The following is a 22,054-nucleotide window of genomic DNA, read 5'->3' as shown; positions in this document are numbered from 1 at the left end:
GTCAAACTACATCGTTTCTAAAATGCAAGCCAACCAAGAAAGAAATTCTATCTCTACATAAGATGTCAAAGCCATTTTCATTTAGGGGTCAGTCAGCACCACATGAGGTTTTATTTGCTTAAATTGCGAAACATCAACCTGAAGTATAGCATTTACAGGTTTGGATGAGTTCACAATCACGTTGAGCTCGAGTCCAGCAGGAACTGATGTTTTAATCACGCCGGCAGAGAAACAGACTGATGAACAAGGTGAGGCTCCAAGAAGTGATGGCTAAAACCTCTGTCGCCCAGTCTGTTTGCTATCGAAACCATGCAGGCGAAACAATAAAAAAAAAGTAAAAAAAAAAAAAAGAGAGCAAGGAAGGGGGGGGGGTCAAAAAGAGGAGGATAACTTGGCAGAGAAGTGATCCGGCATTACATCAGTGACAATCTGACGGTGCCAAGTGCAACTGGAGCTGCTAATTGTTTTCACAGGGAGCAGAGAGGAAACAATGTCCTTTTAAACGAGTCGCTGTCGAGTCGCCTGTGGAAAACACACATGACTTTCTGTTCTCGCATCGAACTGGATGTGTTGTTCAACTCAAACCCAAAATTTCTCTTTTCGAGGCTTTCCGCTCCTGCAATCATGGACACGTACGCCTACGTTCACACCGCCCCACCCCAGATATTTGCAGCTAAAGATGTCTGAAAAGACCAGGTGCTTGAGCTAGTTTAAAATGGTCACTCTGTGCACGCGAGGGCAAGTACTGCCAGATGTGCGGGTGCTTGTGCGAACGCACATACTGTAAACTCGGCACATGCTCCGGCAGGCAGGTGCAAGGGCATGTTCCGGTGACAGTTCCTACATATAACAAGGGCCCAGAACAGTGGAAGCATTGTTCCTCTGGGACAAAGGTATGCGAACCCGATTGCCCCCGCGTACACCTGCTACCTGCCGTGGCCAACTCTTTCAGCCAAGGAGAGAAAGATGGCGGACAATATATTTTCCTAAAAGGCCGAGTGGGACCGTCTATTTTGATGTGAAATGGACAAAACAGAGAATCTGAAGTAAATGTCAAGCCCTGATGGATTACAGGAATGCACTACCACATCTTTTCCTTTACAGAGTCAATAAAAAGAAATTTCCTGCAGATTGGAGATCAAAAGTGCTGGAGGGAGCTCACATCCGGTATGTGCCTCCAGTGCTTATGAGTCACTCTGCACAGGTGGAAACAGAAAAAAATGTGCGCATCATACTATACATGTGATGGATTTGCTGATGTCCTTCAGTAAATACCTGTCCAGGTGTGATGGCACCTCCATGCAGCACTGCCAGCAGACAGCTGAGGGCAGAGGTGCGGACGGCAGCGGCGATGCGGCCTGCGTGCCACACCAGGTTAGGAAGCAGGATGTCACTCAGAAACCTCTCTGAATCGTCATGGAAACACCTGGGATGACGCACAGGAAGGGGGGGAAAAAGACACGATAAGTCAGCAGGAGTACAGAGAAAACATCTGCTTTAAGTACAATACAGCAACCGGCCAGCACCGAAACATTTCTGATGATGTGCAAATGTAACATGACATGCAGCATTACAGCTATACCATCAATATCATGGACAGTCCTACACTCGCTGTCGTAACGCAGAAGGGGGAGGAAGGCAGCAGTGGAGAAAAAGCCTGACGCAATGACTAGAACATCTGGGTATCCTCCTTTCACTTCTCTCTGCCTCTGGCATCCATACCACAGTCTGCAATGCCCTTAACTGCAAACCAGCACTGGCCACTAGTTCTTCAGCTTATGCCACTAACCTGTCATATGCCACATGCGTTAAAGTGTTGCAACGATTCCCTGCCAGTAGAGGGGGACTGTGTGTCGCAAATACAGCAAGAATTGTGCAGCTGGATGGGCTCAGTCACCTTAACAGCTCATCACGAGTGATGCCAGAGGATGGAAAGACATATTCCCACATTACAAGGATGATGTCAAGTGGTTAGGGAAGCAAGATTTTGTGTTGTACTTACACATCCGTATGCATGCACACCCGTGCACGCAAGTGCTAGGTAATTTTGACTGTATACCTAATGGCTTTATATGTCCTTGAGCAATCTCTCAGAGGTACAGTGGGGCAAAAAAGTATTTAGTCAGCCACCGATTGTGCAAGTTCCCCCACCTAAAATGATGACAGAGGTCAGTAATTTGCACCAGAGGTACACTTCAACTGTGAGAGACAGAATGTGAAAAAAAAAAAAAATCCATGAATCCACATGGTAGGATTTGTAAAGAATTTATTCGTAAATCAGGGTGGAAAATAAGTATTTGGTCAATAACAAAAATACAACTCAATACTTTGTAACATAACCTTTGTTGGCAATAACAGAGGTCAAACGTTTACTATAGGTCTTTACCAGGTTTGCACACACAGTAGCTGGTATTTTGGCCCATTCCTCCATGCAGATCTTCTCGAGAGCAGTGATGTTTTGGGGCTGTCGCCGAGCAACACGGACTTTCAACTCCCGCCACAGATTTTCTATGGGGTTGAGGTCTGGAGACTGGCTAGGCCACTCCAGGACTTTCAAATGCTTCTTTGTTGCCCGGGCGGTGTGTTTTGGATCATTGTCATGTTGGAAGACCCAGCCTCGTTTCATCTTCAAAGTTCTCACTGATGGAAGGAGGTTTTGGCTCAAAATCTCACGATACATGGCCCCATTCATTCTGTCCTCAACACGGATCAGTCGTCCTGTCCCCTTGGCAGAAAAACAGCCCCATAGCATGATGTTTCCACCCCCATGCTTCACAGTAGGTATGGTGTTCTTGGGATGCAACTCAGTATTCTTCTTCCTCCAAACACGACGAGTTGAGTTTATACCAAAAAGTTCTACTTTGGTTTCATCTGACCACATGACATTCTCCCAATCCTCTGCTGTATCATCCATGTGCTCTCTGGCAAACTTCAGACGGGCCTGGACATGCACTGGCTTCAGCAATGGAACACGTCTGGCACTGCGGGATTTGATTCCCTGCCGTTGTAGTGTGTTACTGATGGTGACCTTTGTTACTTTGGTCCCAGCTCTCTGCAGGTCATTCACCAGGTCCCCCCGTGTGGTTCTGGGATCTTTGCTCACCGTTCTCATGATCATTTTGACCCCACGGGGTGAGATCTTGCGTGGAGCCCCAGATCGAGGGAGATTATCAGTGGTCTTGTATGTCTTCCATTTTCTGATGATTGCTCCCACAGTTGATTTTTTTCACACCAAGCTGCTTGCCTATTGTAGATTCACTCTTCCCAGTCTGGTGCAGGTCTACAATACTTTTCCTGGTGTCCTTCGAAAGCTCTTTGGTCTTGGCCATGGTGGAGTTTGGAGTCTGACTGTTTGAGGCTGTGGACAGGTGTCTTTTATACAGATGAGGTCAAAACAGGTGCCATTCATACAGGTAACGAGTGGGGGACAGAAAAGCTTCTTACAGAAGACGTTACAGGTCTGTGAGAGCCAGAGATTTTCCTTGTTTGAGGTGACCAAATACTTATTTTCCACCCTAATTTACGAATAAATTCTTTACAAATCCTACCATGTGAATTCATGGATTTTTTTTTCAAGGGTTCAAGGTTCAAGGTTCTTTATTTGTCACATGCATAGTTAAACAAGTATAACACACAGTGAAATGTAGCCTGACACGCTCCTCGACATGTGCAAAAATTGGGGGGGGGGGGGTGTAGAGGAAGAACATTTTTTATATATATATATATATATATATATATATATATATATATATATATATATATATATATATATATATATATATATATATATATATATATATATATATATATACACATACACACACACACACACACACATAGTATATACACTGGGTGAATGTGCAGTAGTAGCAGCAAGCAGGTGAATTCTGTACATTAATATGAATAGACATCTGACTATTTTACAGGATAGACAATATAAACATATTTAAAATTAAAGGAATTCACATTCTGTCTCTCACAGTTGAAGTGTACCTCTGGTGCAAATTACTGACCTCTGTCATCATTTTAAGTGGGGGAACTTGCACAATCGGTGGCTGACTAAATACTTTTTTGCCCCACTGTAAGTGTCACTCAGAAGACAGCACAGCAGAAAATTGGTCTCAAAGATGGGGAAGGGAACAAGTCTCCTGGGCATCATTGGACAAAGAAATCCACAGTAACATTTCAGCATACATTAAGTGATCCAAAAGGAAAGCTGATCTACTCTGGTCTTTCTTACAAACCCCCATGGTTCTACACGTTACTCAATTACAGGTTTATTTAAATCAGATCAGAGCCTTCAGATGCAGTTGAAAAAAGGTCAAGTGGTTCATTTTCTGGCATGCTCCACATCGCACAACAACTTAAATCAATCATTAATAATGAAAAATGAAACTGAAATTATTTTAATATATATCAATTGGCACATTAACAGAAGTACACTACTGACTGTTTTCTCCCTAAATAAAATCATATGAATTTAACTAGATTTCACTCTATTTTTAATCTGTTTTTCTAGACCACACCTGCAGTCACCCTACATCCCACATTCTGAGAACCACTGGATTAAACAGAAGTGAATTTTGAATCTCATGTGATGCCAAAAGCCATCTTCAGACTGTGCTTTTTTCTGTAGTTGGTCTTATGCAGTGCACAGACCTCAAATAGATTTTGGGTCTTTCAAAATCATCATTGCACATACACAATGTGGACAACAAGATTGGACATCTTAATCTTGAAATCTGGTGTTTTCAGCCCTACTGCAACAAGTGTATAAAAGCAAGGTAGTCATGCAGTCTGCCTTTTCAACCATTTGTCAAAAAAAATAGCTTGTTTGGAAGAGCTCACTGAACTTGAGCATGGTAATGCAACTGGACGCCCCTGTAGCAACAAGTTAGTTTGTACATTTTCTTGCAGCTGAGATATTCCACAATTAAATGTAAGTTCTATCATTGCAATGTGGAAGTGTTTAGGAACCACAGGAACTCGGCCACAAAGTGGCAGACAATGTAAAGCTACAGAGCGGTGTCACTGAGTGCTGAGGAGCAGAATGTGGAAAATTCACCAACTGTCTGCTGACTCAATAACTGCAAACCTCCTCCGGCATTAACATCAGCACAAAAACTTTGCACTGGGAGCTTCATGCCATGGGCTTCCATGGCTGAGGTAGGAAGGTACCCCCCCCCCCCCCCCCCCCCAAAAAAAAAAAAAGAAAAAAGAAAAAAAAAAGGAAGGTACCCCAGCACTTTTGCCCAAATGATGGCGTCATGGTAGAAGGTAGGGCTGTGCGATATGACCAGAATCTCATATCCCGATAAAAGAATTCTATCGTCCGAATAACGATATAAAAATCACAAAAATTTAACATTTTCTGTAAATTCTGTGAATCTCGGGCAGTTCGACTTGCGGGAAGCGTTTCCAGCTGCGCGTCATGTCGGAGTGTTTTAACTCCGAGTGAAACTATACATTTTTAGACATAAGTTGTAAAGGCGGCCGTTTTCTTTGTGAGTATTTATTACACGGCGTGCTGCGGGGAAAAGCCTGTTCTAACGTTTGAGTCTAAGGTTTATTTTTTAGCACCTGGCGGCTCTTTTTTTTAAAAATTCTCATCCGTAAATAATCTGCTCTTTCGCGTGATTCCATTTATTTTGGAAAGTCTCAACAGGATCTTAGGACTTTATTGTGAAAGGTTTATGCGGAACATAAATAAGCGGACACGCAATGCTGTTACCGCCGTTGTTGCTAACCACAACGCATAAAAACAGGCGCTTGTCCGTCTGTAGTGTGGTTATATAAAATATAAGAGAAAGAGAGAACTTTAAGAAATTAATATAGCCACTACAGTGACCATCAAAACCATGAAAAAATATTGCCGTAAACAGTTTATTTTGCGACACCACAAAACAAACCATAGCGTAAAATGAAACAATAGACGTTTTTATATCGTCATCGATATATATCATTATATCGAACAGCCCTAGTAGAAGGTGTATTGGAAGGTTTTTGGAATTTAGCCATATTATCATGCAATATTCATTTCAACTACCCTGTCATTTGTTTCATTCTATAATGTGTTATTACAGGGTCAATTCTGATAAAAGCACAGCTCAGTTTATTCTTTTTTCATGTTACTAATTTATCTGCAATCAAAAAAAAGATAAGAAACCACATTTGGAACAAGAGAAAGAGCTCATCTCTTTTTCCCTCCCGTTTCATATCTTGAAACCTGACATTAAGACTAAAGACGTATCTATTGCATATCGTTCATGCATGAAAGCACACCGTTGTCTTCCTTGTAACTCAGATTATTTTGTCCAGCCGCATACGGTGGAGAACAGAGGCACACACTTTCATTTCTTACACAACACCTTCTACTTAGATTTCATACTCAGCTTTTTAATCACGACACACAAATCCACATGAAACAAAAGTGTTATGAACGTGTGCGGATGAAAGGCACGTGAACGCACACAAACTTTCCCTTTCAGCTTGTTCCATAGCGGCGCTGTCATTATGCCATTTTGGTTTCAGAACAAAGACGAGAGGTTTTCTCTATGACTATCATTGTGCTCTTGATGACATATAGCGCGTGTGTGGCCTGCAATCTGCCAAGCATCAAGACCAGTCCATAAATCATGAGGGGAGAGGACTTTGGCAGAAGGCAAAGCCCCATATAGGATAATTTAAGTTCACACTATATGAATCTGAAACCTTTTGAAGGTATACCATGATTTCCGTCATACTGAGGGTTTGTGATTACAGGAGATATAGCTCAGGGATGAGTGAACCAGTTAGCAGTGCAGGTGGCCACGTTGGAAGTGAAGAGACAGACTTCTTTTGTGCGATATGCCAAATTATGGATTAAAAAAACAAAAAAATCTCACGAAAGCTGAATATCCAACTTCCACATTTTTGGCAAAGATGGCAGAATATTCTGGCTCAAGAAGACCTCCTGTTTATGTGATACTTTTCACTGAAATACATTATGTTGCCTTCTGCTGCCGCTGCCAACTCGAGCCAAAGGGGACTTCTAGTGTGTTCCCATACAAAGATTAGCACTAGTTTCTTCCTCCTATTAACAAAACAAACTTTCTGACTGCAGCTTTAAGATTAGTTACACACGACACAGATGTCTCCGTCTGAGGTTTTCTTTCTGATCGACGGGAGCAGCTGCTGCGAGGATCTCGGGTTTAATGCATTCCATCAGACGCAACCCCGAGCCCATACTGAGGGCTGCACAGCTGAGGGCTCAGAGGGGACCCTGTTGGGGTGGTGTTGGCGTGGGGGGTGGATGTCAGACATCCCTGCTAGACCCCCTCATATCTCCTTAAGCAGTCAATAACCATTCAAATTAGCGACGAGAGATTCAGGCAGCATGCGCCGTTTGCTTCAGGCAAGCTGTGAAGTGATTAATTAATCAGCGTTAGTTGATCTAATACTCCCAATGAGACCATCTGAACTCAAATGGGACTCCCCTGCAGTCTGTATGGTGAGTGAGGAATGTGGTTTATAATTTCAGGATGACTGGGCGTCTTACTGATTTTAGCAGACAACATCACATAACCCTAGCTTCTCTCCATTGGCTTCCTGTTTGTTTTACAATTGATTTTTATGACTTTTTTATTTAAAAAAAAAAAAATTAAAGTATGTCTGGGCCTGGTGCCCAGCTATGGAGCAGAAATTATGACCTTGTGGCTTTGGAATTACCTGCCTGAAGAGAAATGTTTTACAGATTCAGAGATTCTTTTAAATCCCCGGTTCTGGCAGAATCGTTTAGACTTTTTTTCATTGTTTTCATCCATTTATTTATTTTTTTGATGGCATTTTGGAGCCTCCTAGGAGAGCCATTTCAGGCATGTCCTGCCAGGAGGAGGCCCCCAGGAAGACCCAGGACTCGCTGGGGAGATTATATCTGTCGGCTGGCTTGGGAACGATTTGGTATCAACCCACTGAGATTGGTGCCCCAAAGACCCTAGCCCAGATAAGCGGTAGAGGGAGCGAGGGAAGATGGATGGATGGCATTTTGCATTTGTCCTTATTATTTTACATGAAGATTTCTGGATGTAAACATAGTGGAAGCTTTCTGATTTATATTTCTTGTCTGTGTGCAGTTTGAGTCGTACTGACTAATCACATTTGACCAGGCCTTGGTTGCATGCAAGTAAAACTGTCCATGTAGAGAGAAAAAGGAGTACAATTTCACGCAATGATGTTTTACCCACGTAAAAATTATTTTCACTAGTAAACAACGACCAAGATGTGAAACTGGAAATCTTGGCCTTTGGAATATTAGATAATTTACATTATCTGATATTCCGAATTTCCTGGCCACACTGAAAGCTCCAAAATATTGGCCGTTGCCTCAGACGTTTTCCTGTTGTGTGTCAAAAACACTCTGCAACCTCTGTTTTTATAGGTGTGAATATAAAGCTAATTATCATTACATATGAATCCTATCACCAACCATCTCAAACAACTTCTACAATTACTCATTTTGTGCATGCAGTCCTAATTATGGTTCCTTGTTAGCATGTTTTGAATGAACACAGTGATGTAAAATCCAGAAAGTGTAAACTAAAACTGATTAGTTGGAAATTTAAAGTCTGAACCTCATCCAGAGAAAAGGATGAAAAAGGAAACAGCAAATGAGCGTGCTGTTAAGTGTGAAATATTCATGAACGTCAGACAGAAACATCTCATTCCCGAGTTCTGTTCTTTAGTGTGAACACGTGTCACTCTCACCCCTGAGAATCCAGTGTTTTGTTTGCATCCAGCAGCAACTTTGCAAGCATTGTGAAGATGCTCATCCTCATCTCTGGGTCTCTGTTTGGTTGGAGGCAGTTATGGAGAAGAGGCATTAACTGGCTCAAAAACTCGCCGATCACTGGACCTTTAAAAACACAGACAAAGTTGCATTACTACAAATAACATTTCTTTTTCTGGTCTAATACACTTTTGCACAAAAAGGAGTTGCATGAAACTGTAGATGCTGACTTTGTGTGGCCTGTATTTTAATCACTAGGCCACCATATGCCATAGGCTCCATTTATTTATGCAAGGACAAGGACAAAGCTATTCCAGGTCTACCTGCTACCTTTGTAATGCAGATGTTTGCAAAAGAACTGGGTGAATTTGTGACAGTGGGGACAGTAAGTATTAAAAAAAGGCTCATTGGTGTACCTCAATATGACCTCAAAACACCTCAAAGCCTTCGCCAAAGGCATACTGAATGTTTTTTTTAATCCAGTGATGGCAAAAACATGACTGTACCCATCTGAACTTCAGTATCTCACTTTAATATATAAACTTTGATACACCACCACCTGACACCATGTGAATATGTAAGGGGAAACTCTGTGGATAGACATGCACAGTGGCACTGCACCCTTAAAATGAAAAGGTTTGTATACGGTATAAAGCTAAAAAACAAATTAAAGTAGTGTAATGCGGCTTCAAAACACAATAAAAGTTCATTTCTATGCCATTTAAAATTCAAGCACTGATTTGGAGGGACAGAATATTCAAACTTGATTTTCACATTTAAAAAAAAACTTAGACTGCCTTTATAAAATGTGTGCAACAGTGGAGAGTGGACAAAAAGGTGGGGACAGAGAGTTAGGGGAAGACACGCATCAAAGGTCACCAGATCGAACTCAAACCCCACCTGCTGCCTTGCAACCTATGCTCACCTGCCCACCCTGTGAGCTAAACTGCGCCCTAGAAACAGATTTCTGATGAACACGAAAAAGCTGCTTTGCGCTGCCATATTTAATCAAATCTCCTGTGTTCTCATACCTTTCCTCAGACCAGCTGACTGTGCATTCTGCATTTGGAAAGAAAAAAAAAATAACGCACAGATGCACAATGGAAATTTCAGTGTCCAGAAAGACTGTTGTTCAGCCTAATTCTCGCATTACCAATATAACCATTATCACTACTTCAGCAGTGCTTAAACCTGGATTCTTCATCCAAAGGACTGAAGCTCATTCAGTCTTTCAGTCTTATTTTTACCCAACTACTAAATGCTAAATCCCTCCATAAAAAGCAACAGTGCTGGTTTTACAGAGAAATAATATATTTGCGTTTGTGAATTTTCTCAACAGGACTTTGTCAGGACAAAAAAGAAAAAAAAAGCCCCTGTTTTTTGCTTTGTTCTTACCTTTTTAAAAGGCACTGACCATATTGTTGAGTTATTAAAAACCGTGGACTGGTGAGGCATTAACACTGAGTCAGAGGAAATGAGATGTAAGAAGATCTTTGTGCACCACTGTTTTTATACAAATGTCTTTTACAGGAAAATGAGAAACTCACCGGGCAAATATCCCCAGTTACATTCATGCCTACGCACGCTTATCCACTTACAGTCTTGCAGCATGTTTACACAGCTATATATAGTGATCTCTCTATGTGTAATGAGCGATAAGTGTCCAAGCCCTGTTTGGACAGACAAACAGAGTTCATGACCTGTTTATACAGACACGAGTGGAGACGGAGGAAATCCTGACATGGCCCGGGGATGCTAGCCAGCGACATAAAAAGATATGGGAAAACAGGCAGGCCTTTTCCATCCAAAGGGAATTTGTGAATCAATCAAGAATGTGTTATTTAAGCAGAGGGAGCTCAAAATGACTACTGATGTGGCAAGGCAGAAACAGAATATTTTGATTATAAACAATTAAAAAACAGTCAGCATCTATTTTATCCTTTAACAAGAGAGAATGGGAGTGAGAGAGATTGTGAGTAATTGTGCCATACTACATACAAGCAGACATTCTGACACCAGCTGGAGAACAAAAGACTGAGGAGGATATGAGCAGGCAATAATTATTCCTGTCTCTTACAAACACAGATGGAGTGTTTGAAGAGCTGATGAGCAAGCAAAATGACCAATTCTCAGTTGTCATATCAACTACCGTCAATTGTCCAAAAGGGACCCAATTTTCCTGAATCACGTGGACATCAAACACAGTGATAAAACGATAACACGACTGTCTGTTTTGCTGCCCGTAGCAAAGTCCTTGGGATGTGTTAATAGAACATCTGCAAGAATGAAGCGAAGCTTAACCCTGGAAAACATTTTGTGCAGTTCTGCTTTTTATTTCATGCTATTTTGGCTGTGCTGAATTAACATAGCTCATATTTGCAAGACAATATATTTTATTTATTTCTTTTATTTTAGAATTGTTGTCTCAGTTCCTTAAATTAGCTTAAAATGGCTAAGCAACGCAAAAACCTCCACATTTCATCCTCAGCCCCCCCCCCCAAAATGCCCCACTGAAAATACAATTTTTGATCCCGCATTTATCTTGACATCAACTAACAAATTTCTTTATGTTAGGATTTTATTTTGGACCGCTCTTAAATTTTTATATTTGCCCACCAGGTGGCGCTACTTTTTACAATTCAAAGCATGCAGTAAAATTTCAGAGTTTTTTTCTGTTTCCCTCAAGGATGCCTTGCTACTGAAATCATAAGTGTGTCCAGGTATTGATGTTAAATTATGGTTTGTTTGTGTGTGTGTGTGTGTGTGTGTGTGTGTGTGTGTGTGTGTGTGTGTGTACCAAGTTTACACATCTTTGTGGGGACCAAAAATTGGAATTTTACTATACTTGTAGGGACCAACAGCCCTTATGGGGACAATCCCCACGAGTTTGAAGGCATTTTTGAGAATCAAAATGTGGTTTAAGTGTCAGGGTTAGAGTTTGGCTAAGGGTTAGGCATTCATTTTTTATAGTTAGGAGTAGGGTAAGCATTATGTCAATTAGATATCCCCAGTAAATGATAAGTAACTTTACAGAGCTTCAAAGATGTCTCAGCAGCAAGAACAAAAAAAAAAGAAAAAAAATAATTGACTTTTTTGAAAATTTGGTTCTTGCTCAGGCAGTTTATGCAGCTGCAGCCATGGTTAGAAGTATGAACAGTACCTCATCCTCCTCTGAGCACTCTGAGGCTGACGTGGAGGCCTCAGAGGTAGAAACAGACGCAGTGACAGGTTGGACCTCTCCATCTCCATATTTTGGTTATCCCCATATTTTGTCTCCCACAAAGACTGCAATGCCCTGCTACATCCCAGGAGCCAGAGGTTTGACCCCAGGACCGACACACCCTGCCACCAGCTATGCACTGGTGCTGACGGATGAAATCCTGCAGCAAATTGTGGTTATGAGAACCTGAAAGGAAGAACTGCTTATGTAGAGATGCTCATGTTGGATGGTGTTTATAGGTCAAAAAAAAAAATCAGTTCCAATCTGCAGGGTGCTGCTGCAAGCCCCTTTCATCAGCAAATGTAAGGGCAGTGTGACCTTTGCACAGACAGAAAGAGAAGAGCTGGCAGCACCACGTGGAACGCATATAATACTTTTACAGCCATTTGTTTGTGGAAAGGTGGTATTATTTTCGTTAGGATGAGTTAAAAAACAAACAAAAACAAAACAAATCTGACTCTGTATTAAAAATAAAAATGGATGAAAATAAATAAATATAATGACAATATAATCCTTGAAATGTAGTTTATTTTATTAGTTTGTTTGTTTTTTTCAATTAAAAAAAAGAGTGGAGCTGTGCAAACATAATGGCCTTTAAAGGGTTAAAAAAAAAAAGAATGATTAATCATCTTTTATACATTTCAGGCTGAAGTAGTTTTAGAAGACTGAGTCATTTAAAGTACAAATTATAATATATAATTTATATAATTTATATATAATATTTCTACAGCGGTTTTTGGGAAAGTGGCATTTTGTCGCTTTAGGGTAAAAAGAGTCCGTTTTTTTAAGGCTCATCTAAAGATTAAAGCATTATTCAATATGAAAACAAAACACACCTTTACACAGACACGCACATGGACACACAAACACTGAGCTTCAAAGTGTCCTTGATCCAGGAGAAGGTCAAGAACAGGCAGCTTTGCTGCTGTTTGATGTAGTGACCTGCACAGGGATCACTGGACTTAGAGTGGACTGGTCAGTAAGTGTGTGAGAGTCTGTGAAAGAGTAAAAGAGAGAGAGCACGTGTGTGAGTGTGTGTGTGAGAGAGAGGGGGGGGGAGAGGATTATGAGGGGGGGGACCCAGCTGCCCAGTCAATTAGAAAGGGAGTAGTGAGATGGAGAAAGAGATGGAGATAAAAGCGTGGTGCAGGGAGGTGGTGATGATAGAGGGTTTTATAGGATAAAGGGGCGCAAAGAGAAGTCTCAGAACCAAACCGAGGGTCACAGCTTTTAACCCTCTGTGTCATCCACATACACACACTCTAACTGCTTTACAAACAGAAGGGAAGACAGAGATGTACAAAAGTCAGGAAGCCAAATTCTCTCCTGTGTGGACAGTCACTCACAGGGATTGATCTTAGACAGTGACACAGTATGCGCTGCCTTGGGAACTGTCAGGTATTAACTAGCATAATTTTTTTATCCTTAACATTCGACTATCGACATGGATTGTGCCGACAGCACTGACATCAGCTCTGACTGCTTAGATTAGGACCTCTCCAGCTTCTCTCAGGAGGAGTTGGGACCAGCAAGAACCAATGAGAGGTGGTAGGATGTGTTTTCATGATTCCTCCTGCTTCTGTGCATGCAGGACAAAGACAACAATACAAACCAAACTCCCCAAAAACCCAAAGCTATCCCAACTATTTGTGCAGTAAAGCGTATGTGCTGCCTTCAATATGGACTACATGTGAGGGACAAATAACTTTATTCTTAAAATATGATGTAGTATATCATGTCCGAACAAGCTGAAAAATTACTACCACATGAGGTGGACGTGAACCTGCTCAAACTGATGGATGTAGTGATTTTCTTCATGTGGCAATTCGAAGTACCCATGTCTTAAAAACCTTACTGCATATTTTTTTTCCTCCACTTTTACCACTGTAGAGTCTATACATGCAAAGACTTCAGCACCTGCAGTATAAAGTGGCTACATCTTGCACACATACAAGCTTCAGCTCTCACCTGATTGTATGACTACGATATGCAGCTGAAGTCTCTCTGGGGAGTAACTGGACCAGGTGTTGACAGAGGCAGACAGCCAGTCCAGCAGCTGGCCCATATGTTGTCTATAGAGCTCCATCACCGAGTCCAAGCCCTGCACCTTACACAAGAACTGCACACTCTCCAACGCCTGAAGAAGAGAGGGGGTAGGTGGAGCAAAATTAAGTCAACATAAGTTTAGACTGCAAGGTTTACTTGAAATCATGAAGTGTCTATAAAAAAATCAAAAATCAAACAACAAACAAACAAAAAAAGCAGAACTGAGCGGGAGTAAGGCTTAGCAAAGATGAGAGAAAAGTGATAAGAGAATTATTTCAGCTGAACAGCTACTGGTTTCCAATAATTTCAGGAATTCGGATGAGACACAAAAGCATCGTGTGAAGCCATGGGAAGAATAACAGAGCAGACATGACAGGGTCTCACACAGACAACCACTCAGAAACTAAAACATAGATACACAGGATGTCACAAAGGCACAGGAACCGCCAGTACATGCACACACACATCAATAAAGCTGAGCTCAGAGGAAAGGGAAAGAATGAAAGAAAAAAGGGATAGTAAATACTTAGCTGAGTTCTTATGGCAGGGAAACAGACCTATGGGGCACTTAATAATTCCCGTTGTAGTCCCTTAGGGATGGACGGGGACAGATACATTGTTTGAGTCACAAATCGGCTCTTTCAGAAGAGAGCCAGACAACCCTGAGCTGTCCGCTGATGGGAAAGACATGCCCCTTTTCTGGGAAAACAAGTTCTTCTTTTCCTCTGGGTCCGGGAATGCCCAAGGCCATTCTCACCATTCCTCTCTTTCTTAATCCATTCCTTCCCATCTCTTCTCTACTCACTGCTCCCTGTGTGAACATACACACTGATGCAGACAGACATAAACACACTGTCACACTGGTGGCCCATGTGGTGTCTGGTGAGCATCTGTGCCAGTTCCTTCCCGCTCCTCTCCCTATCATTACCCTACGATTGGCGACAAGAAGTTAGATGACATGTTGACCTCAGATGCCACTGGCTTCACTTGTCACTGGTCCTGTTTGTGCTTGGCATGTGGAGCCTGACCACAAGATGAGAGGTAATTTATTACCAGGATATGAGATGGCTTTTTTTCACCTGAGAAGGCTTTATGGAACTAAACGGGGCTTCACTTCTGACACAAACCTGTGTCACAAGTGCAACACAACTCATCCCTCTCCACCCCTATTTCTGTCCGTTTCTTTCATTCTCCACCTTTCCCCCGCCTCCTTTCCACAAAGACTGGATTTAAAGTTCCACTCCAAAGGTGCAATTTCAGCTCCCGTGGCTAAGTGGGTAATTATACAGTTTGAGCCCATGTAAATGCTTACATTCCTCGAATAGCTCTCGTGTCATAAAACCTGCTTACCTTTCTAGTAAAAAAAATTAAAGGGGAAAAACAACAAGTGAAGGGGAAAATTGTGTAATTTCAGAGCAAAATATAGACGAGAGCTGCAGGAAGGATGGATCTGGATCTGTGACTTCATGATGTGGATGTTTTCTCACCTTTTCGCTCAGCTGTGGCTCAGTGGAGAAGCTCTGGACAGTGATGAGCACTTGGAGCAGCTGCAGGCTCCCTGAGCTGCAGTCTGACTCACACTGATGCAGCAGCACATCCACACACGCCAGCAACTGCTCCAAGTACATAACCTGTGAGGCGTGGTAGGAATGCATTATTATTAAGACTGTCTTTTCTTTGTGAATTCTAAGAAGCAATCCCGCTTTTTTAACCTGGTGACATCATTCTGGAACAACTAAATGGCCGCTTGTCTCATGTTTCCTACCAGTAATAACAGATGAACAAGATACACAGTAACACAGAGTGAGAACGTTTTTCCCCTCATCTGAAAACACACAAGTGTGTGTGCGATTGCTGACACTTGTCAGGCAGTGTTGTGGTGAGCTCATGTTTAGACAAAGACCTGCAGGTCAGACTAATTTCCATGCCATCACTGGGACCGTGGCCCTTTTTTCCCCTTGTTTTCACACAGCCTGTCATTAGGGTGTCAAGGGGGTAGAGTTAGAAGGAGAGTGAGGGGTGGAAGGTGTAAGTGTGATTGAGAGTGTGTGATTTTGTATGAGTCGTTAAGAGGAAGAATGCCCTCCAGGTGTTTGCTTTGGTCTGCAGGAAGACCGGTTGGGTTTTGAAATGGTTTTGGTGGTAGTTGGCTGACTAGCACTAGGTGGTGCACTCTCTTTTCCCAAATTTGAATCTTGGGATTAATTTCCAAGCAATCAGGGGTTACAGCAAAGTCATATAGCAATGCAAAAATAGACTAGAACAAACACTTAAACACAACTTGCCTGCTGCACCATACACCGGTCTTTGAATGCATTTCTCATGTCATTGACCAGGGTGGGGGATCCCTTCTTATGACTGAGCTTTTCACTGGGACATACACCCAGCAGGGGCACCAGGGAAGCAGTACTGGAAATAACGCGGCACACACATTCAGATGCTGCATATTAAACATTCGCAGAAAACAACGATTAGGGCTGGCCGAGAGTGAGGGAGCGGAAAAAGTGGTGCGGTGTAATGACTAGGTGGACACCTGGAGCAGGTCGAGATACACCTGGTTTTATTGGTCTGGGCACGTTCCAGGGGCCCTCATCACCTCGCGTACGTGCATCTGTCCACCGCTGGATGCATCACTTACAATACTCCTCTTTAAGAAGCTATACTAGGACCTGGAATTTCTATCCAATGGGGAACCCCACCCCACTCCACCAACAGCTACCGACATTGCTATAGAAACAGAAAAACAAACACTGGGAGTAGATGCAATATCGACCCTTTGCAGTGAGCTGAAAGTTGCTCTTGTGCCTTTTTTGCACTCTTTGTCTGCCCTTCAGTTGAGCAGTGAGCGGTACCCAGCTGTCGCTGATGGCAAGGTGCATGCACACAGGAGACTCGCTAATGTATGAAAGTACGCTTGCTTGTTCAGCAGAATAGTTGATGTTGCGACATTGTGAAGCTTCTCCGTGTGCAGACAAGATGAAAAGACCTTTCTTCTAAATCCTGGCTGTGAAACTCACAGAGCTCTTCCAGCTCTAACTATCTTTACCAATCCACACCAGCCCTGCAGACGTGCTGATGTCTCTATCACCATGGCAGCCTAAAACACAGGGACACCACAGCTGTGAAAGGTGTGTATGATATGATCCACTGCGGCCATGTGGGAGTCATAAGAAAACATAAATTTCACATCTGAACACGGTGGCTTCTTTAACCACCCTCTTTCATGTCCGCTCAAGCTCCTGAAATCATCTTCAATTTATAACCAAAAGTTTTTTTGTTTTTCCACGAAGCATCTGTCATTTATTTTTGTGAGTCGTCCCACCCCCCCTTTCTCAAAATAAAGAAAAGAAAACACAGCTGAAAGAGCCTGTGAGGTTATGTCGTGCAGAAGCATCATATATCAGCTCCTTACAGGGCCTTCAAGTCTGCCTACGCTCACTTTGAAGTTTATTTATATTTAATTTCTTAACAGGCTTCATTGTGTTCAAGTCAGACTTCACCTTCTCCTTTTTCTCTGCCTCTTGTTCAGGTGCCACATAACTCTCTGAAGACTGCACTTATATTTTAAAGTCCTTTAAATGTCTATATTTATAAAAAAAATTAAGAATAAAATAAGGTTCTGAGTGTGCCTTACTTTCTATGCTGCCATTGTGCCTGCAGCTGAACAAACTTTTATCCAATAATAATCAAAAGCAGGTCAATCTAAAAGGTATTTGGCATTTTAGCGCAGAGAGATCACCGGCATCCTGAACGCAGGTGGTCCTGTCTCCGTTGGTGTTATTTACAGCTACACGGAGATCTGGCCCGTCTCCATGCTATGAACTCTGCCTGTTGTCAAAGAATGTTGCAGGTGCTTTGTCTCTGCCACCTCCCCTGAGCAGTGCTCTGTGCTTTGCCCTCAGAAACAGTGGAGGAGACTGACAGAATAAGATAGATGGAGAGACAGACAGAGAGGAAGCAGAGGTCTCCCTGCATCTGTGCGACAGCATGTGACTGTCCCATCCGGTTAATTCTTTTTCTGGTTGACCCCACCAGACAGCAACGAGGGAGGACAGAAGGAGGTCAGTTTCCGTATTCATTTATCACCAGCCTTGACCAGTCAGGCTTTGAAATTTCAGGGATTCCTTGAATGGCATGGCTGAACTGCAGTCTGGCGCTAGGAGCTCGCCTGGCTATTAAAAAAACAAAAACAAAAAACCAAAGCCTTTGCGTTGCCTTGCCTGCTCAGAGGGGTCACAGCAGTCATCCTGGGGTCACATGAATTAGTGATTTTTTGTTATTATTATCTCAAGGAGGAAATTCTTGCAGGGCACTATGAGAAGGGATGGGGTCATGTAGGTCCATATAGGTAGGCCCGTCGTGCGGTTATCTGGCAGACAACTGTTATTGTGAAAGGGAAACATATTTGGCGCTAGAGGAAAAGAGGCATGGAAATGTCTGCTCCGCACACAATAGGAATTTTCCTCTTATTTACAAAGAAAGCCCAAATGTATTTCAGTCACAGTTCATAGCTGCGATTGAGCAGAGGCGGTGCCATCAAAGTGCAATGCTAGATTTGAAAAACACCATGTGGCCCTGAGTGTCACCTTAACAGACTTGGCATTTTGGAGAATTCCTCCACAGTGAACCTCCTGAACTCACCCCATACAGTAGAGCTATTGAAAAGCCTTGAAGACTTTCACCTTATCATCAAACTTATTTCCATAACGGACAAATTACACCAGAAATATATACAGTAGACGATTGCTGCAAAGTCACTGCCAATAATAAGAGCGCTAAGGTACACAGAGAAAGCAGAAAATGACCCTTTATGACACTGCCAAGATCATCTAACATGACTTTAAGAGAAACAGCTGGTGCACACAGACTAGCTGGGATGGGGAAAATCAAAACATGGCTTCCTGTGAGGGAAGGTAAGCTGTCATCAAAACAAGTGTGATTTTAATGTTTTAACTTTTTCAACGTGTCCCTCCCTTACCAGTAAACTTCATACTGGAAATCAGCTAAAAAACTGTAAGAGAATGTGTTTGTAGTGGGCGAGCAGGAGGTACATGGCATTACTGGAAGAACACTCATACTCAGGTAAATAAGTTCAAAACAGGCCAACCACAACGAAACCCGAGCTTCCCTCTGCTGACCTGTTGATATCCCTGGCACACATCGGGCTGGGCCAGAGCGTTGGCGACCTGCTGGATGTGTGGTTTAAGGAGGGGCCTGGAGCATCCTCCGAGCACGGCAGCCAGGACCATGAGGGGGGCCCAAGGGTGGGAGGAAGAGTGTGGGCTGGCCACGTGATCCAGCAGCAGTTTGAGGAAAACAGGTGGAGGGACAAAGGTCCCTATCAGTTTAGCAGCTGCCAGACACTGAAGGTGGAAACAGAGAGGAAGAGAGTCAAGAGCAGAGACCTGAGGGAGTGTCGAGGATGATGAGTTTTCCACACATCAAAGATCAGCGTAATCCTCATATGCAAACAGGTGCATCCCAAGTCCTTGAGCCCTGATTGGCCCAGTTCAAATATAGAAGCATGTTTAGACTGACATGAAGAATAACTGCTGACTCAGAAGAAACAGTGCTATTTTACAGTATGTGCAGATGTGAAATTTACTGAATTCCACATTTAAAACAATCAAAGAAAAAAATCTTTTAAAAAGTGATGTATAATGTGCTCTACTTCTCTGGTTACTCACATTGTTGACTACGTCCCTCTCACTATCTGTGCAGGCCCGATAGAGGGTCGCCAATAGGGCCGGCAGGTGCTGGATGCAATGGTCCTCGGCGTGGAGCAGCAGCACTGAGAGAAGCTGAGAGGTCTTAACCCGCGTTGGCACCAGCCAATCGGTCACATCGTGTGTGATAGCCGGTACCAGCTTCCCCAGATTTCTCACAACCAGCTCTCTGCAGCCTAACCCTGGACGCTCCACTGCAAGAGAAATTGAAAAATTCACCTAAGCATACTCTGCCACTGTTTGTAATCTGTATTTTCTTTGGAAAAACTCATGTTTTCCGTCTCATTCACTTAGCATTAAGATGGAGAGTTCCAACAGAAAATAGCAGATAATAGAGAGAGATTTGCTTTACAAATTTACTGAACACTCTCCAGGATGCTAGGTTGTGATCAAAAGTATCTCAAATATCACACTAATATAGATATCAAGACCCATAATCCAAAATATTTTCTGTTCAGAGTACATTGCATATGCTTAATTAATTTATGTGTAGTCTACGTGTGAAATCATTTTGTTACGCACATCGTTATGAACTATATGAATCCTTAAAAAGAGCATTTACAGCACAAGAAATGCCACTGATTCACATATTTTCAAAAGTGTGCTGAGTGGGCTCCACATTCTCTAGAAAACCCCCCAAAACCACTTTTTATGACTGAGATTCCGCCAAAAGGGGCTTGTCAGAGCAAGAGTTAACACTTTTCCATATAGCCTTCTACATTTCACTTTTGCTTGTCTTTCTTTTCACTAACCTGCCACCTTATTGCCCTTCTCCTATAGGCACACTAATGAGAGAGGAAGGGAGGACTAAAGGAAGCCAGAGATAAATCAGAGAAACACAACAGGACAAGACCAAACAAGGCCCTTTCTGGTTGTCTCTCACTGTTTGACAGTGACCTCTTCACACTGGGAGGCCCGGGAGATTTATGATCACAAGACAAAAATGGAAAGAAGGACAGAGAGAAATGTGCTCTTCCTTTCCTGTCACCAGGCAGAACCAGTATTCATTCATACTGTCCCATGTGGAGCAGTGTACAGGATCTTCTTTTTAAAAATGCAGACTTGTGCAACCGAGCTGTGCACATATTTGTCCTGGCCCTCTAGGCAAACTGCAGGCCAACTATTGTGGCCATGTTTCAGGTTCATATTGCTACCAGGCCCGAGGCAAACACTAATCTTTCCAAGCCAGTACCTGCCTTGACAACAAAGCTGTCATAGACTGCATCATTTCTTCTTACTGTACATTATAACTATGAACAGCTGTAATAAAGAGACAAGATTTAGTGGAGTAGGGTGCAGCTATTACATTTAGCTTTACGCTGACATGCAGCTGCTTTAAGAACTTTGAGTCTAGACAAGAAAGTAAAACTCCATATACAGAAAACTTTCTAATCCCTTGTCTCACCACCTACGCGGAGTCGAGGTTGATGCATTACACCGATGCCACCCACTCCACAGCTTATTCTTGTCTTATTTACTAAGATCCCTTGATCACAAACAACAACAGCTTTTAGAACTACTGAGATGGAGAAAAATGTCAATGTCAAAGTTCACCATTCACTCTAGCTTGAACTCTTTACATTATTTACCAAAATACCCAACTGGATGACCACACTCCTTAAAAATTGTAGCATAGGGAAGAAACAACACCTTCAGACCTTCTGATGGGTAATGTGGAGGTGGAGTGAGAAGGAAGTCCATTTTGTCCTTGATGTCATCTTCATTCTCCTTCTCCCACTGTGCGCCTACCTGCTTCCACAGATCAACGGCTAGAAGTCTGAAAGAGGAAACGGAAAGATGAGAAATGAGAAATAATAGTATGGTCATTGTTGTTTGCACTATATTTCATATACATCTAGGTCCAGTGGATCATATGGCCACAGTCAGACAGTTTATATGTAAATGAAATATGTAAATGAAAGAGTGTAAAAACAGTACTGCATAACCAATTACAGCCATTTTTATACACACTTGAACCTGCATTTGGCAGCTGTACACTAGAACTCTAAATATGAGGAACAAATGATGTTTGTGCAAGTGAAGGGGGTTCTTCATTAGGCTGAAAAACCAAAATAAACATTATCAGCAAGCTGGCAAACACTTCAGAAATGACACTGACATTGTTCAGCTGAAAGGCCATAGAAGTCAACTAAAGCGCACCATGGCAGAATTCTTTCACTGGCTAAGAAAACATCTAACACAAAAACCCTCTTGAGGAGAAAGGTCTATCCTTGTTAAGGTTCCAAGAGCATGAAGCCCACATTAGCCTTTCCAAAAAAAAACATCTAAACAGGCCCG

General features: G+C 42.4%; 1 protein-coding gene across 1 annotated transcript in view; it reads right to left on the bottom strand.

The window, feature by feature from the left end:
• dnaaf5 (dynein axonemal assembly factor 5) overlaps positions 1-22,054 on the bottom strand; it is a 30,961-nt gene that overhangs the window by 6,412 nt on the left and 2,495 nt on the right. The window contains exons 4-10 of the mRNA XM_014408904.2: positions 21,415-21,533; positions 19,718-19,950; positions 19,169-19,393; positions 15,518-15,661; positions 13,953-14,121; positions 8,743-8,890; positions 1,276-1,426 (exon numbers count right to left, since the gene is read on the bottom strand). Coding sequence (XP_014264390.2) covers positions 1,276-1,426; positions 8,743-8,890; positions 13,953-14,121; positions 15,518-15,661; positions 19,169-19,393; positions 19,718-19,950; positions 21,415-21,533 — 1,189 coding nt within the window. The remainder of the gene's footprint in view (positions 1-1,275; positions 1,427-8,742; positions 8,891-13,952; positions 14,122-15,517; positions 15,662-19,168; positions 19,394-19,717; positions 19,951-21,414; positions 21,534-22,054) is intronic.

This window comes from Maylandia zebra, linkage group LG4, assembly GCF_041146795.1.
Source record: "Maylandia zebra isolate NMK-2024a linkage group LG4, Mzebra_GT3a, whole genome shotgun sequence".
NCBI lineage: Eukaryota > Metazoa > Chordata > Actinopteri > Cichliformes > Cichlidae > Maylandia > Maylandia zebra.
Note: the sequence above shows the minus strand (reverse complement) of the source record. Positions and strands in the feature narration are given on the sequence as shown.